This window comes from Colias eurytheme, chromosome 11 (assembly GCF_061535395.1).
Source record: "Colias eurytheme isolate Ceu_HAF_F1 chromosome 11, ilColEury1 Martin Lab GWU primary, whole genome shotgun sequence".
Lineage (NCBI taxonomy): Eukaryota > Metazoa > Arthropoda > Insecta > Lepidoptera > Pieridae > Colias > Colias eurytheme.
The window spans coordinates 6,176,691-6,191,419 of NC_142990.1; the positions used below are offsets into that span (position 1 = coordinate 6,176,691).

Consider the following 14,729-nt stretch of genomic DNA (forward strand, 5'->3'; position numbering starts at 1 on the left):
GGTAGGTATTAAGTATTCCGTGGTATAAGTAAAGTTTTGTTACGGAAATTATTTTGTGTTTTGAATAAAAACCGCTTAGTATTAGGTTATGACGTCGTTAGTATTAGGTAATACCACAGAACAGTGGTAAGGTAATACCGTATTAATACTAAGAAGTATTTCCGATTATAAAGAACTATAGGAGGAGGATATAGTAAGTCAATATAATGATGACGGGATATAATCGTCACAAATATGGCGACGCCACGTGACGCTTTGGAACAAGTTAATTAATCTATTCTGCATTAAATTTATAACTGCTGCTGTTGACGATGGAAATTATAAATTTACAAAACTTTGAATAAATTATTGCCTTATCATCACACTTTAATTATAGCTGTATCATAATTTTCAAATAGGATTAGAAAAAAAATATGATTATTTATATTTATATAATTCATATACTTACCTCCGATCTCCGTGTTTCAAGTATTTAATATGTAGTTCCTACAGTTAAATACGGCCTATGAATTACGAGTATAGTTCATCAATCGTTGGACTAGCGGCTAGTATATAATGTTGCATGTCATAGGTAGGTACCCTCATTGTTATTTGCCTCGTCATACATGGATACTTACCTATTATTCAGAGTCTATTTCCCTCAGATTTAACTAAACTTCATAGCACATTTTTATGTATTCAATAGTTAATGATGTTATAAAACTTTACGTCCGCTAGAGTATATATATTCTATAGTAATCTGTAATACTGCGGTTCCCTGGTTTAGTGGTTTGCATGGAAGATGTTCTGCATTATTCGCGTCGGTATAACGGCCCATAGGATTATGATAGTGAAGGAATAAAGTGAGATAGTAATGATAGATACTTAGTGCACTTGCAGTGATTGTGCTCAGTATTGTGCACTATAATATTTCTTGAGCTGTGGAGAGACCGACATTCGGCCATGAATTTGGCTCTGTCATTTAAAATAACTTCCCCATGGCACAGAATAATAACTAGTAGCTAGCTACAGAAGCTTTTCTTCGCAATGGTTTTCAAAGAAATATATACATACATTGTAAATATGTAATACAGATTAGTCCTTGCGCAATGGCCCTCGCCTGTAGGTATGTTTTTAATACCTACACGCGGAGCTACACAGGCTTGCCCATAGTATAAAATTAGTTAATTGGACAAATGATTTGTAGTCAATTTATAGTAAATAATAGTAAATAATTAACTAGGTATGCTTTTTTCCTTATTCTATTAATTTCTTTAGTAAAGTACTTAGTTACATATATTTATTTCCAACAATCATTATAACAAAATAGTATTTTAATGAGCTGTCTACGTTTCTACCTTCTACAGTGGTTCTACAGGTTCTTTTACGACGTAATGTAAACTTACTATACGAATAAATTCTCCTTGGCAAAAACCACGCAAAAACTCAAAGCTATGAAAATATGACAATGTGATGACAATCATGGATGACATATATTGAGGTGTATTATAACATGAAATTTTATATAATATAAATAAAACAGCACATAAGAACAAAAAAATGTAAAATTATGCAAGTACCAGTAGCCTAAAATATAACAAATTTTCCTTGCGAAAACGTTGCAATTAGATGGAATGGTTTGTATAAAAAGTACTTAGTAAATAAATACCTAACTACTTATATTTAAATGTATAAAAAACTAGTCAATATATTAATGTATATTTTAGATGGCTGGGACTACGGTTTCGTTATTAAGAAGCTTATCAATTGCAACGCGATTCGCTTTACAAAATTCTAAATTAAATAAATTAACTTGCTGTACGGCGAAAGTACTCTCTGCTTCGCGATACAATTATGACTTTACTCGCTGTTTATCTGCGTCTCCCAAAGAATTAATCAAGTTCAGACAATTAGTGCCAAAACAAAGCCTTTATCATGATCAGAAATTATTGCAAGTCTCGAAGTATCCCATTGATATACACTATAATAATTTCTCAATGTTTAAAAGAAGGAATAACCCAGGCAAAAAGAAGAAACGAATTCCAAAGTTAATATTATTGCAAAATCCGTTTAATTGGCTCATGACAAAAATAGATTTCACTGTACTAAGACGTGTCTGGGATCCTTCTTTTCGGGAAAAAGAATTCAGATTTGGAACTACACAGGTGCATAAATATTTTCTTTATTAATTTTTATTGATACAGTAATAAATACCATTAATTACTAAGATTTTTTATTGCTTTTGCGCAGATATTTTTTTATAAGACTGCCTACATTATATTTTTTAACTTAAAAGATCGATCGATTGCTTCAGCAATACAAATATTTGAATAGCTTAGTGCATTAATTTAATTTATCTACTGCAACGTCTTTACACAGCGCTTTAAAATCGTCACGTAACAAATTTATTTCTCCTCAACAAAACTTCAGGCAATATCTCGTGTGACCCACATTATAAGCGAGGGTCAGCTCGAAGAACTGAACGGCTTGCTGACGAAACCGGCCCGTGTAAGTTTGTTGCGTGAGCTTGAACGTAATTGGGGCGAAAAACAGAGAGCTCTGCTGGCTCTGAAACATGAGGACATACAAATCTCTTCACCACGGAAAGTTTATTTCATAAGGATTGCTGGTATATTTTCTTCGATAAAATTCTTGTTATATGAGTCAATTTTATCTTAATAACAATTTCAGTATCCAATGATGTAGGATCCCTATAGTGCAAAAATCACCGTTACCTTTTATTATTATGAGGCTGTGTAGATTTGATGTAACTTTCATACAGTTAATGCCTTATTTTCAGTTTGAAAATTACATAATATAGGTACAAAGAATATCAAATAAAAAAACGGTAGGCATATGCCTATTACTCTGATGTTCAGTTACATCATATTTAAACTGTAAACAATCAAAATGTTTAATAATATCATTGTAGTAAAGTCAAACATAACAGATAACAGTCGGCATGTAAATATATTTTACTTCACAGATAAAAAGTTTTGTGATGTTGATATGGCCTTCTTAGCGCTCAAATGGGCTCCGATAAACAACATAGAAGCGTTGATATTTACTGAAATCTTTGCACGTTTTCATCGAGAATATACGCCGAATTGCATCCCTGAATGGACCATTGCGTATTTTAAAGTTACACGGTTCGAAGTTCTACGCAAGTAAATACAGAACAAGTCATTCATTTTTTATAAGATACAAATATTATGTACCATATTAAAATATAATGTAATGTATATCTACATTTTTAATGTATTTTTTAATCATTTTACTATACATTAATATAAATAAAACCAATCGGTCACAATATAATGTGTACTTTATTTGTATATGTAGATATAAAAATATAATATATTCGTATAGAATAAAAATAATTAAATTATTTGTTAATTATTACAGATCTAATAAAAGACTATAAGGATTTTCTAGATAGTCTTTTAGTTGATTTGAGAATCGAGCCATCGTCACGCCGTCAATGACCCTATGGTCAGCTGACCAACTAACAGTGAGGATATGAGCTGGTATAACTTTTCCATCCGAGTCAAACCTTGGTAAAACCTGAAAAATTAAAGGTTTAGTTTTTATCTGCACGGTAATTGACGGAAGATAAAAGATAAAAGATGGTCATTGGTTGGATGGTATGATTTCGATATTGAAATAACATTGTCTTAGAATTTTCGTACTATCCTGCGAGTGTATGTCAATACAAAATATTCTAAAACGTGATAAAAAATTACAAAGGGTCTTCTATTCGAAATATATCTTTAGATAAAAATTACTGGCAAGATTTAAGACTAATAAAATTTAAGATTTACTGTAAATATATGAATATGCCATACCTGTATTTTTCCCAAAGCACCAATCGATACCTGAGGCGGTAAAATTATTGGTTTGGTGTAAGTTCCTCCTACCTGAAATTATAAATATTTCATTGGTGCCATTCATTTTAACATTTAAAAGAGTACTAAAATATAAAATAGCACTGAGGTGGTTACTTACAATTCCTATGTTAGATATTGTAAACGTTCCACCGGAAATATCACTGAGACCCAATTGACCTTTAGCACCTTTTTCTTGTAGCATATTCAACTCCTTAGCAATATCCACTATTTTTTTATTTTGTACATTCTGTAAAAAATAGTTTATTTGTACTGAGTTCAAACTCACCAACAAAAGAAGTGAGATGTATATAAGCTTTATGTAAGTTCCATTCCCATCAATCAAAATGTCTCTATACTATTTTGCTCCCAGACCGTACATGACATTTGTAGATATGGTGCAAACTTTGTTTAACTTACATTTTTGTTTTTACCTTGTGGCGTAGTTTACATAATCTGAATCATTTTAATTCTCTTACCTTTATAACAGGCACCACTAATCCGTTCGGCGTATCCATAGCTACACCTATATTATGACTAGCTTTATATATGATGTTCTCACATGCGTTGTCAAGGCTGCTGTTAAGAGCAGGGAAATTTAGCAAACTCAACGATGCAGCTTTAACAATGATGGGCATGTACGTTAGCTTGACACCTCTTTTATTTGCTACCTGTTTGAGTATTTCTCGTACTTCTACCAGTTTTGTGACATTATACTCGTCGCTAAATCCAAAATGAGGTATTTTCTAGAAACAAATTGAAATTGAAATTAATAAGCATCTCCAAAATTAATTTTAGAAACATTGTGTATTTCGATTGGAACTAAATTTACCATTGCTTCTGTCATAGACTTCACCATTGCTTTAGTAAAACCGGACACAGGAACGACTTTGTCTTCTAATATCTCCATACTTTTATTTGATTCAGTGCTAAAAGAGGTATCTGGTTTAAAAGTCTCTGGAACGTCATTAGACTTATCAGAACTTATATTAAGGTATGAAAGCAAATCTTCTTTCAATAAACGACCATTTCTTCCAGTTGCCGTAACTGCACTTAAGTCTACCTAAAAATATTATCTTATTAAATATTATTGTTATCATTGGAATAAAATTAATTTATATTAATGTTATGAAAATGAATCTGCAAATATGAAGAAAACTAAGTTCGAAAACTTAAAAAGTATTCCGGGCGACTTACTTGAAACTGGGAAGCGATCCTCCTCACAGCTGGTGTTGTTAGGACTTTATTCTTTTTCAACGAGTTTTCTGTCTTTTGAGAAGTTGAGATATCTGCTGTTTTCGTCGATATATCGTGTTCTTTTGTGGTTGACGCATCTAAAATACGAGAAAATTGTTGTTGAATTAAACAAGTAGTCCTTTTCTATATTTGTGTGAAGTAAAAATCCAGATGGTTTAGTTACCTTCTTCGCTGCTTTCAACTTCAATATCTACTAGAGGTTCTCCAACGAATGCTGTTTGATCTACTTCATGATAGAGTCGGCTAACAACACCGTCATACCGGCTAGTGATCGTAACCGAGGCCTTGTCACTTTGAACTTCACATATATTGTCAAATTGTTGAACTTTGTCGCCGACTTTAACAAACCTATAATAAATTTATTGTAATAATTAACAAAGAGACCATTGACACATCAACAATGTATACAATACTGTATCAAGTCGAATGAAAAGTAGCTGACTGTCTCATTGCAAATCTTACCATTCTTTTATTACAACTTCTCGTATTCCCTCTCCTATATCGGATAATTTAAAAGCGACAGCTTTATCTAGAGCATAGCTTAAGTGTATATTTCTTTTATTAGTTTCTTGGAAGTTAACGTATGTAGATGATGTTTTTTCTATTATAGGTGCACTGTTTGTTCGCGTCCATTGTCTTATACTTCTCTGTCAAATATGATACAAATTATTATCTTTATTATAACTTAAATCATAGACTAAGCTTTACACTGATATTAAAATTAAAAAAAAAATCAGAAAATCTCCAAATACTGTTTTAGTGATAGTTTATATTAAATTCCTGTGTGGCTGTGTAGATGTTTGTTAAACAAAGATTATATATTATCTTCATTTATACTTACTATCGCATATTTACAAGATAAAATAAATTATTGCCATGATGTTCTATTCATTTAATTTATTTTGCAAGCAGAAACTAAAAGATCAACTTTGAACTTATTTGCAATACAAAGAGATGATGTGTAGGGAATTGTTTACAGTATAAGAATAATAATGTGCTTGCAATCAAAGTTTACATCATTAATTGTGTAAACATGTGATATTATTAAGTCATCTCAGATTATCGATAAAATTAAGTAGGTACATATTTTTAAACTAAGAATAAATATATTTTCATTAATTTGTATGTCATCAGCCAATAAGCAGTTATTATAAGATCACGTTGGCAAAAATGTTGATAATTCTTAATCAATATTAAAATGTACACTCACACTTGTAGCACGCACTTTATGACACCTGTTCAAAGATTTTACGTTGAATAAATACTCTTTTATTAATAATGCCATTTCATTAATTATCTACAAAGCATAATCAAATAAATAATTTGATTGTAGAGACGCGGGTACGCGCCTTGCGAGCAATGCTCGGTTACTGACTGTTATCGTTCCTCATTATCAGTGCGCTCAGCGCTGTAGAATTGATTAAAATTTAAACACAATAATTATACAAACGTCAACCACTCCATTCAAATACAAGAAGTATTATACAGTCACTGAGGTCAGGGATCAAACGGAACGGTGAAGGAAGATGTAGGTAGGTATTACAATAAAAATGTACTTCACTATCACTACATAGTACATAGTATAAAACAAAGTCGCATTCTCTGTCCCTATTTCCCTATGTCCCTTTGTACGCTTAAATCTTTGAAACTACGCAACGGATTTTGATGCGGTTTTTTTTAATAGATAGAGTGATTCAAGAGGAAAGTTTATATGTATAATAACATCCATTAAATAGTGGAGAAGTACTGTTATTTTTGAGGTTTCTAATGTGATGTCGTAAATAATTACATTTTTTCCGCTTACATTGCAAACGCAGGCTGAACCCTACGAGTTTTATCAAAATAATGTACAAAGTATTGTACACATTGAAAAGGTCTACAGAAAAGTCCGCGATGGCATATGTCTATCTCTTATGGATAACCCAAAATAACTTTTTTTTGTCATTTACTTTTTACGACAAATAATGGCTAATTTTCGAAGCGATTTTAACCAATACAGCATTAATCCTTAACCAATTAAATACCTTGAATACATTGTTAATTTAATATAGATCTATATGGCCCTTTACACCGTATGATTTAAGTGAATATTTCCGAAGATATTACAGATTTAAAAATTGCGGGACGTAGCGTTTGCGGCGGTACCGGCCGGCCGCGCCGCCCGGCCGCCGACCTTTTCAATGTGTACAATACTTAGTACATTATTTTGATAAAACTCGTAGGGTTCAGCCTGCGTTTGCAATGTAAGCGGAAAAAATGTAATTATTTACGACATCACATTAGAAACCTCAAAAATAACAGTACTTCTCCACTATTTAATGGATGTTATTATACATATAAACCTTCCTCTTGAATCACTCTATCTATTAAAAAAAACCGCATCAAAATCTGTTGCGTAGTTTCAAAGATTTAAGCGTACAAAGGGACATAGGGATATAGGGACATAGGGACATAGGGACAGGGAAAGCGACTTTGTTTTATACTATGTAGTGACGTTCACAGTTTTTCTGTAGTGTATTTAGTATCAGCATTGCACCCATGCGAAGCCGCGTCTTTCCAAACTATACAAGGCCAGTACGCAACGGTGTGAAACTAATCACGTATAGTTTGGAAATAACTTTTTCACAAAGTTCTTCCAATCTATACAACAGCAGTACGCAAGTACTCGCGTATACTTTGTAGTGAAGTAAGTAAGAATAGCGCTCCAAAATATACAGCGCCAGTACGCATGCGGACTAATCGTGTATGTTTCGGAGTAAGCGCGGCGTCTTTCCATTGCTCGCGCTTATATTATTGTATTGCTGTTTTGAAATCTATTATTAAAATGCATGTGTATTGTGTATGTAATGTTGCGTACTGATCGTATATTTTTTGTATCGAGGATGCTTGTGTCTTCGTTCCCGACTATACTGCACGACTTACAATTGACAATAGTGCTAAAATGTAAGAATCTAATAAGTCCAGAAGAAGACGGTTGCGAGGCGACGGCTATTTTTGTGTAGTTAAAAAAACACGAACCTAACCTAACTCATAGGTAACCCTTATATCTGTTACCTATTTATTTTTCTAAGCTCACCTAATAATATTTTTATTCCATATTTTACTGAATCAATCAAGAAGAATAAAAGTAGATAGATATAGCTTTACAAGTCTTTGATTGCCTACGCCTATTTATTATTTCGCTCAAGCGTAAGTGGTGTAGTAGTAGATGGTAGTAGGTATATTTAGTTATATTTTGCGTACTGATCGTGTATAGTTTGGAACGAAGAAGCAAGCATCCGCGTTACAAAGTATACACGATCAGTACGCAAACTTCGTGTATATTTTGTAATAACAAATTTAAAAACAGCATTACAAAGTATACACGAGCAGTTTCCTATGGTTGCGTTCTGGCTATGTATAGTTTGTAAATACGCTGCGAAGCCGGGGCGGGTCGCTAGTTGACTATAAAATCGGGAAGGTTCATGAAATAATATATTTAATAAGCAATTGTTTTTATTAAATACATATTAAACATGTTAATAAAGTGAATAAATACAATAATATATAATTTGTAACGATAATGTTATGCACGAGACGCAGGGGCAACCCATTATAATCAGAATAACATTAGTAATTGCGAATACCATAATATTACTTGAACCGACGACTTCTATTCTAATTGCTAACGTGTATCACAGAGGCGCTCTGCCGTACATCTGCTATAGTTACATCACCCATAGTTAAGTTGAACGACAGCATTTAACTCAGTCAGTGAATATACATAAATATATAGTGTAGACGAGGCTGGCACATCTAAGTAACGCAACATAATCGTATAGAAAAGCTTATCGACACCTAATAAATAAATTTATCTTATGTATTCTTTCGATTCAACATCTAATATCAATTGTAACACGTAAACTCAGTACAATTATAAATTAAACGATTCTAGAACATGACGACCATCTACTCACTTTTGAAATCTAAAAACATACACAGATAATAAATTTCACATGATAACCGTCTATAACACATATCTAACTACGTGGGAGAATATACAAAATGTACAATTACATTGCATATTATTACAGTAGTTGCTATAGGTAGTTGACTACATACGAACCTCAATTTCAACTGTTTATTTTGAATAGATGGTTTACTTGAAATTCATACTATAAATTTTATTGACCTATTTGTACATTAACTCGTCGATGAATGAGGTATACATGCATATTGCATAATAATTGTAAATAATAAACAAAGGATCACAACTCACAATAATTATTTCTAAAAAGAAAGTTGCTTAATTTGAAGAAGGTATAATTTAGCAAATGATAAAAACATAGTTGCTCCCGTATTTGTATATAATAAAGCTAACTAATATTACAATAATATACAACCCACATAATTAGTAACTTTCATATTATTTACACTTGATACAATATTAATTTTTAACACGAAATAAAGATCCTGCTTATATATAATAATTAGATATCTATTTTATTATTACATTCGTTATGTTTAAAACAACATAATATAGGATATATATATAATATATCACTTATGAGGTGATAATATGAATAATTTATTAAACACAAAACAGCAAGAAGATAACTTGTCACAACACTCCGTTTTTAATACGTAATTAGGTTAAATTTAATAAAAAAAATAACTAATGTTAAAACAGATTTTATGCTGTTAATGTTACAATCGACATTCGTGGAAGACTAGGTATTTCAAATTATGCAAGATGTACCTTGAAAGTTTAAAATTGTTAATTTAAGTATATGTTTATTTAGTCATTTTTCTAGATAGGTATAGGTACACGGAAGAGAAAAAAACGGAAGCTTACATTCTTTTTAAATCGAATCATATTCGAAAGTAACATTTGAAAAAAGATGTTTATTTATTTTATTTATTTATTTCTTTGTAATCATACAGCATTACAATAAGTAACAATTTCTAATATATTAGTACAGAACTAAGAGCCAATTAAGATTACTACTTAGATAAGTTAATTTTTTAAATGACATATTATCAGAAAAGAGTGTATTACATGTTTTGGTGAATTATATAATATCTTAAGAAAGGTTAATGAATAATTAAACAGTTAAATCTGAAATCTCCCTTTGTGTGCGTGTGTGTATGTGTGTGTGAGTGTTAGTGTGATGTGAATGTGTGGTTGTCTGGACTTGCATGTTAGTACTAAAGCCGAATTGTATGTGAATTTTGTTAATTTCTTTTATAAATCTTTGCTTTGATAAAAGGAAAACATCTAGTTCTCTATAGTCTTTATTATATATATGAGAAATTCTACACATAATTCGATTCTTTGCGTAATTACTACTAGAATTAGGAGTGTAAAATAATGATGTGTGACGAGTTCTAAACTGAGGGGTGTTGAAATACACCAGTTCTAGGAGTTCCGAAGAATCAATTCTTCCATTGCATAAAGCATGAAGAAATAATAAGTCATTTTTAATACGTCTAAGTTGTAATGGTTCTAATTTAAAATATAAGCAAACATCCGTATATGTGTTGAAGCAGTGTTTAGCTTTAAAACACAAAAACCTTAAAAACCTTTTTTGGATAGATTCTATTCTATTTACGTGTTTAGCGTAATATGGAGACCAAATATTTGAGGCATAATCGAGTATACTCCTGACAAATGTAGAATACAAAACTTTGATACAACTAATATTTTTGAAACTTTTACAAGTGCGTTTGATAAACCCAAGTTGTTTAAGCGCCTTATTCACGACTACGTCCATATGCTGTGTCATACTTAATTTTTGATCGATAATTACACCAAGATCTTTCACCCAGTTGACTTCTTTTATTGGATCGTCATTTAATGTATATGTGAATGAAATGGGTGCCTTTTTTCTAGTAATTGATATTTTTTGACATTTTTTAATATTGACAGTAATTCTATTTTTTCTATAATAGGCTTCTAAATTAGTAAGGTCGCTTTGAATATTTTTACAATCATTAATAGATTCAACAGCAAGATAGATTTTTTTATCATCCGCATACATTAGATATTTAGAGTGGATAAAACAGGTGAAAATATCAAACAGATAAGCGTTGTACAAAAGAGGTCCAAGTATTGAGCCCTGCGGAACTCCAGATATGATATTTACGAAGTTACTTTTAGCTCCTCCAATCACTACAGCCTGCATTCTTTTACTGATATAAGAACAGATCCATCGATATAGATCACCTCGTATACCGATAGCATATAGTTTTTTAAGAAGTATGATGTGATCTACACGATCGAATGCTTTTTCGAAATCCGTGTAGATCACATCCACTTGATTACCCCCATCCAGTTGTTGCAATGTATAGTTTATTATGTTATTTATGTTAAAATTATGTTAAAAAGTTTATATTTATGTTATTTATGTTATTTATGTTGTTTGTATTTATGTTATTTATGTTAAAAAGTGTGCAATAAAGTTCTTGTTTTTTAAAGACTATAAGATTTAACGTCACGTATTAAATTTATTATTTTCAAATCTAAATGTTTTTTAAAATATCAAAATTTCACTAGCCTTTTCCGAAGTCAGTTTAGAGCAAGATTTTAAGTTAAAAATGTCACAATTTTACAACATCGACTTTTTTTAGTAATTCATTATTAATCGTACCTAAGCCACAAGTCATATCAATCGAGAAGTTTGCTCAAGGGAAATGTGATGTAAAGGTTGGTTTCTGGTTTTTAAAATTTAAATTCCAGTAAAATATAGTAACGCTTGAATCGCGAGTTTTAGGTACATCGGGAACAACCAACGTACACTCAATAGGTAACGTGTTCTTCATATAATAAATTTAAGCTACAATAAGTAACTAACGAGACACGACAAGACGTAGAACGATATGTATCTGAAAAGAGATCGAGTAATTAGGACACGTTATAAAGTTCCTTATTCATTCGTGTAGTGATGATCAGACGATATCTGAGAGACGTTATCTTCGTTATGTCCTGATTAGGCGATCTACGAGGTATGTATTGAATATCGATGTGATAATAGACAAGGCTTATATAGAATCAAAAAGAACACTACTTGTTCATCTAGTGTGACACCGTACAAGTTACGAAGCGACAACATCAACTAAACATCGACGTGAAATATATTACGCAGATGTGAAAGACATCCAATTAAGAGAGCTAATATAGTATTTCCCGTTCGTCAAAACTTTTTACGATCTCATTGGTTTTCACTGAAACCACTCTGATTGAATATCGTATTCGAAGGAAGTTTTTAACGTGACGTATTATAGTAATTAGTAAGGTGCGATTTGGTTTAGATATATTTTATCTTAAACTGTTTGACTTAAGTAGTGCTTTTGTATCGTTCTTTTGTGTTGTGATCGAATGGTTCAAACCTTCTTCTTGATCTTATCCACTAGAATTCATAAAAACACGTATCTATAAATATTTAAAAATGCACGATCCGTGTGTTTATGAAAATAATAATACGTATATCTAGGTAAATATTGCAACAGTAAAAATATTTTATCACATAAGTAGGGTAAAAGCCGGATAGTTGCGCCACTTTTCAAAAAAGCTATATTATGAAAAATTATGTACTTAATAAGAATAATGAAACATGTATATCAAAAGATAGGTCTTTAAACCATCATATTAGCCTATTTTATTAAACATAATTATTAAAGGTTTTGAGTAAATCCTGTTTTATTTGACCTCTCAAATGAAGGATAGTTGCCTAATCTAGCGGATAGTTGCCTATCGTAAATAATACTTCAGAGGATACTTGCCTCGTGAGGGGATAGATGCCTCACAATATTTTTTTAAAATAAAAAAACAAATTTATATCAATTCACTTAATCAGTCTTTATTATTTGTTACAACTTTGGCATTAATCATCAGAAGCGAGGGATTTCGTCTTTCCACATCGCATGCAATACAGTTTCATCCATATTAAATATTCCATCTGGTTTAACCTGCAATTCATTCTCAGTTAAGACAGTAGGTAATAAGTAGATCAAAAAATTTTGCAACGTCTTCTTGTTGAGACCCCTCGCTCTTTCAATTGATAAACCCTCAGCTTGCCTCAAAACTATTTCGGGATTTCTTTAGCTAAGGTAAGCTAGCTGACGAATTGTATTTCTTTCAGGAGGAAATCCTGCGTCTCCGAGCTTTAGTATATGAGTCACTAGTCTTTTTTCATTTTCAAAATCAAGGACAGGGTATTTTCCTGGAAGTTAAATAAAAAAATAGCGAAATGAATATTGTACCGGCACGGAGATGCCTTATTACCAATAAAAACGCAATAATATTAATATTTGCTAGTTAAAGAATTTGTAGTTGCGGATAGTTGCCCCGAGAGCAACTATCCGCACAAGTTTCTAAGGCGACTATCCTTTTTGATACGGATACTTGCCCTTTTTATTTGCGAAATAAATCAACAATATTTTGCAATAAAATGTAATTAACAGTATAATTTAAAGTCTAATGCACGCAAAGAAACATAAACTATATTGAAATCACAATTAGTAACAAAAATATTCAATACAAATGACTTACCAATATAGTTTCAACGCCTATCGAAGTTTTACCGCGGAACAATTTCGCTCGCACAGATGAAACGCGTGATTCTATACAAACGATTGACGTGGCACTGAGGTCTGCGGGAGGGGTACTTACAACTATAGTAAAGCGTTATTGCCACTAATGTCCGTAACATAGTGTATTCGAAACTGCGGCAAGTATCCCACTGGCGCAACTATCCGGCTTTTACCCTATGTTATAATAACAGCTAATTAATACCACAAGTTTTTTTTGTCTGCGATAAAAGTTAGGTTATTGCTAAACAATGTTAAACGGTGCTGTTCTTTTAAAAAAATGGGGTGAAGTTGATGCAATTGTTAAACAACGTTGAAAATTACAAACACCGGCAGAACACAATATACATATTAATATACCTACGTACCTAACGAATTTATTGTTATTTATACATAAAACTAAATTATACATTAATTTTAAACGTAAACATACATTTCAGCATTTTAATAACTAATAATATTATTTATTTTTTAAAGCCCAATCTAAAATCTGATTTCTCTCTTCAATATTTCATATAAAATCATATCAAGACTGTTTTATGTTTAATTTGATACTTATAAAACATTTCAGTCTGAGATTATAGCCTATCATTATTATATAAAGCGTTTATTATTATAAACTTTATATATTATTCAACTAATGTAAAGAAATATAACTTACTGTCTTTTTCAAGCAAACACTGACCAAGTTTAAAGTTTTATTTATAAAAAAAAATATTAAACAGATATTAATTGAAAATAAGGAAGTTACAAATTTTAATGAATACCGCATTGTTTCTAAGCCCAGTTGACAGTTAAAAATATAACACTATTTAAATGTGGAACTAAATTAAACATCAGTTAAAAATTAGTTTACGAAAATTTTGTATGGAGGTACCTATAAAAAATATTCGTAGAATAATTTTCATACAGTATTTTTTTGTGTTTGTAAAAACATATAGGTATATCGATAGCACTGTGATAAAAAACATTGCGTTACACTGAATTGCTACTTAAAGTATATTGTGCGACGGTTGAGCGAATTGCAACTCAAATAAATAC

General features: G+C 31.3%; 3 protein-coding genes across 3 annotated transcripts in view; 2 read left to right on the forward strand and 1 right to left on the reverse strand.

The window, feature by feature from the left end:
- eIF3g1 (eukaryotic translation initiation factor 3 subunit g1) overlaps positions 1-14,729 on the forward strand; it is a 123,434-nt gene that overhangs the window by 27,707 nt on the left and 80,998 nt on the right. The window lies entirely within an intron of this gene.
- On the forward strand, positions 1,707-3,150 carry LOC149904614 (m-AAA protease-interacting protein 1, mitochondrial-like). The gene is made up of 3 exons (XM_090106898.1): positions 1,707-2,144; positions 2,410-2,608; positions 2,966-3,150. Exons 1-3 carry the CDS (start codon positions 1,707-1,709, stop codon positions 3,148-3,150), a joined length of 822 nt encoding a protein of 273 aa, XP_089963024.1.
- Positions 3,287-6,495, reverse strand: Dbct (Dihydrolipoamide branched chain transacylase E2). Its single transcript, XM_090106896.1, has 9 exons — positions 6,331-6,495; positions 5,583-5,767; positions 5,284-5,468; positions 5,061-5,197; positions 4,696-4,926; positions 4,343-4,609; positions 3,985-4,113; positions 3,825-3,896; positions 3,287-3,543 (listed from the first exon to the last, which is right to left on the reverse strand). Exons 1-9 carry the CDS (start codon positions 6,403-6,405, stop codon positions 3,379-3,381), a joined length of 1,446 nt encoding a protein of 481 aa, XP_089963022.1. The 5' UTR covers positions 6,406-6,495; the 3' UTR covers positions 3,287-3,378.

Excerpts from the sequence above, each read along its gene's own strand:
- Dbct (XM_090106896.1), bottom strand. The coding sequence starts at position 6,405 with ATGGCATTATTAATAAAAGAGTATTTATTCAACGTAAAATCTTTGAAC. Across the intron at positions 5,768-6,330 it reads ATAAAGTGCGTGCTACAAGT|AGAAGTATAAGACAATGGAC; the intron begins GTGAGTGTACAT and ends CATATTTGACAG. Across the intron at positions 5,469-5,582 it reads GAAGTTGTAATAAAAGAATG|GTTTGTTAAAGTCGGCGACA; the intron begins GTAAGATTTGCA and ends AATTTATTATAG.
- LOC149904614 (XM_090106898.1), top strand. The coding sequence starts at position 1,707 with ATGGCTGGGACTACGGTTTCGTTATTAAGAAGCTTATCAATTGCAACG. Across the intron at positions 2,145-2,409 it reads TCAGATTTGGAACTACACAG|GCAATATCTCGTGTGACCCA; the intron begins GTGCATAAATAT and ends ACAAAACTTCAG. Across the intron at positions 2,609-2,965 it reads TTATTTCATAAGGATTGCTG|ATAAAAAGTTTTGTGATGTT; the intron begins GTATATTTTCTT and ends TTTACTTCACAG.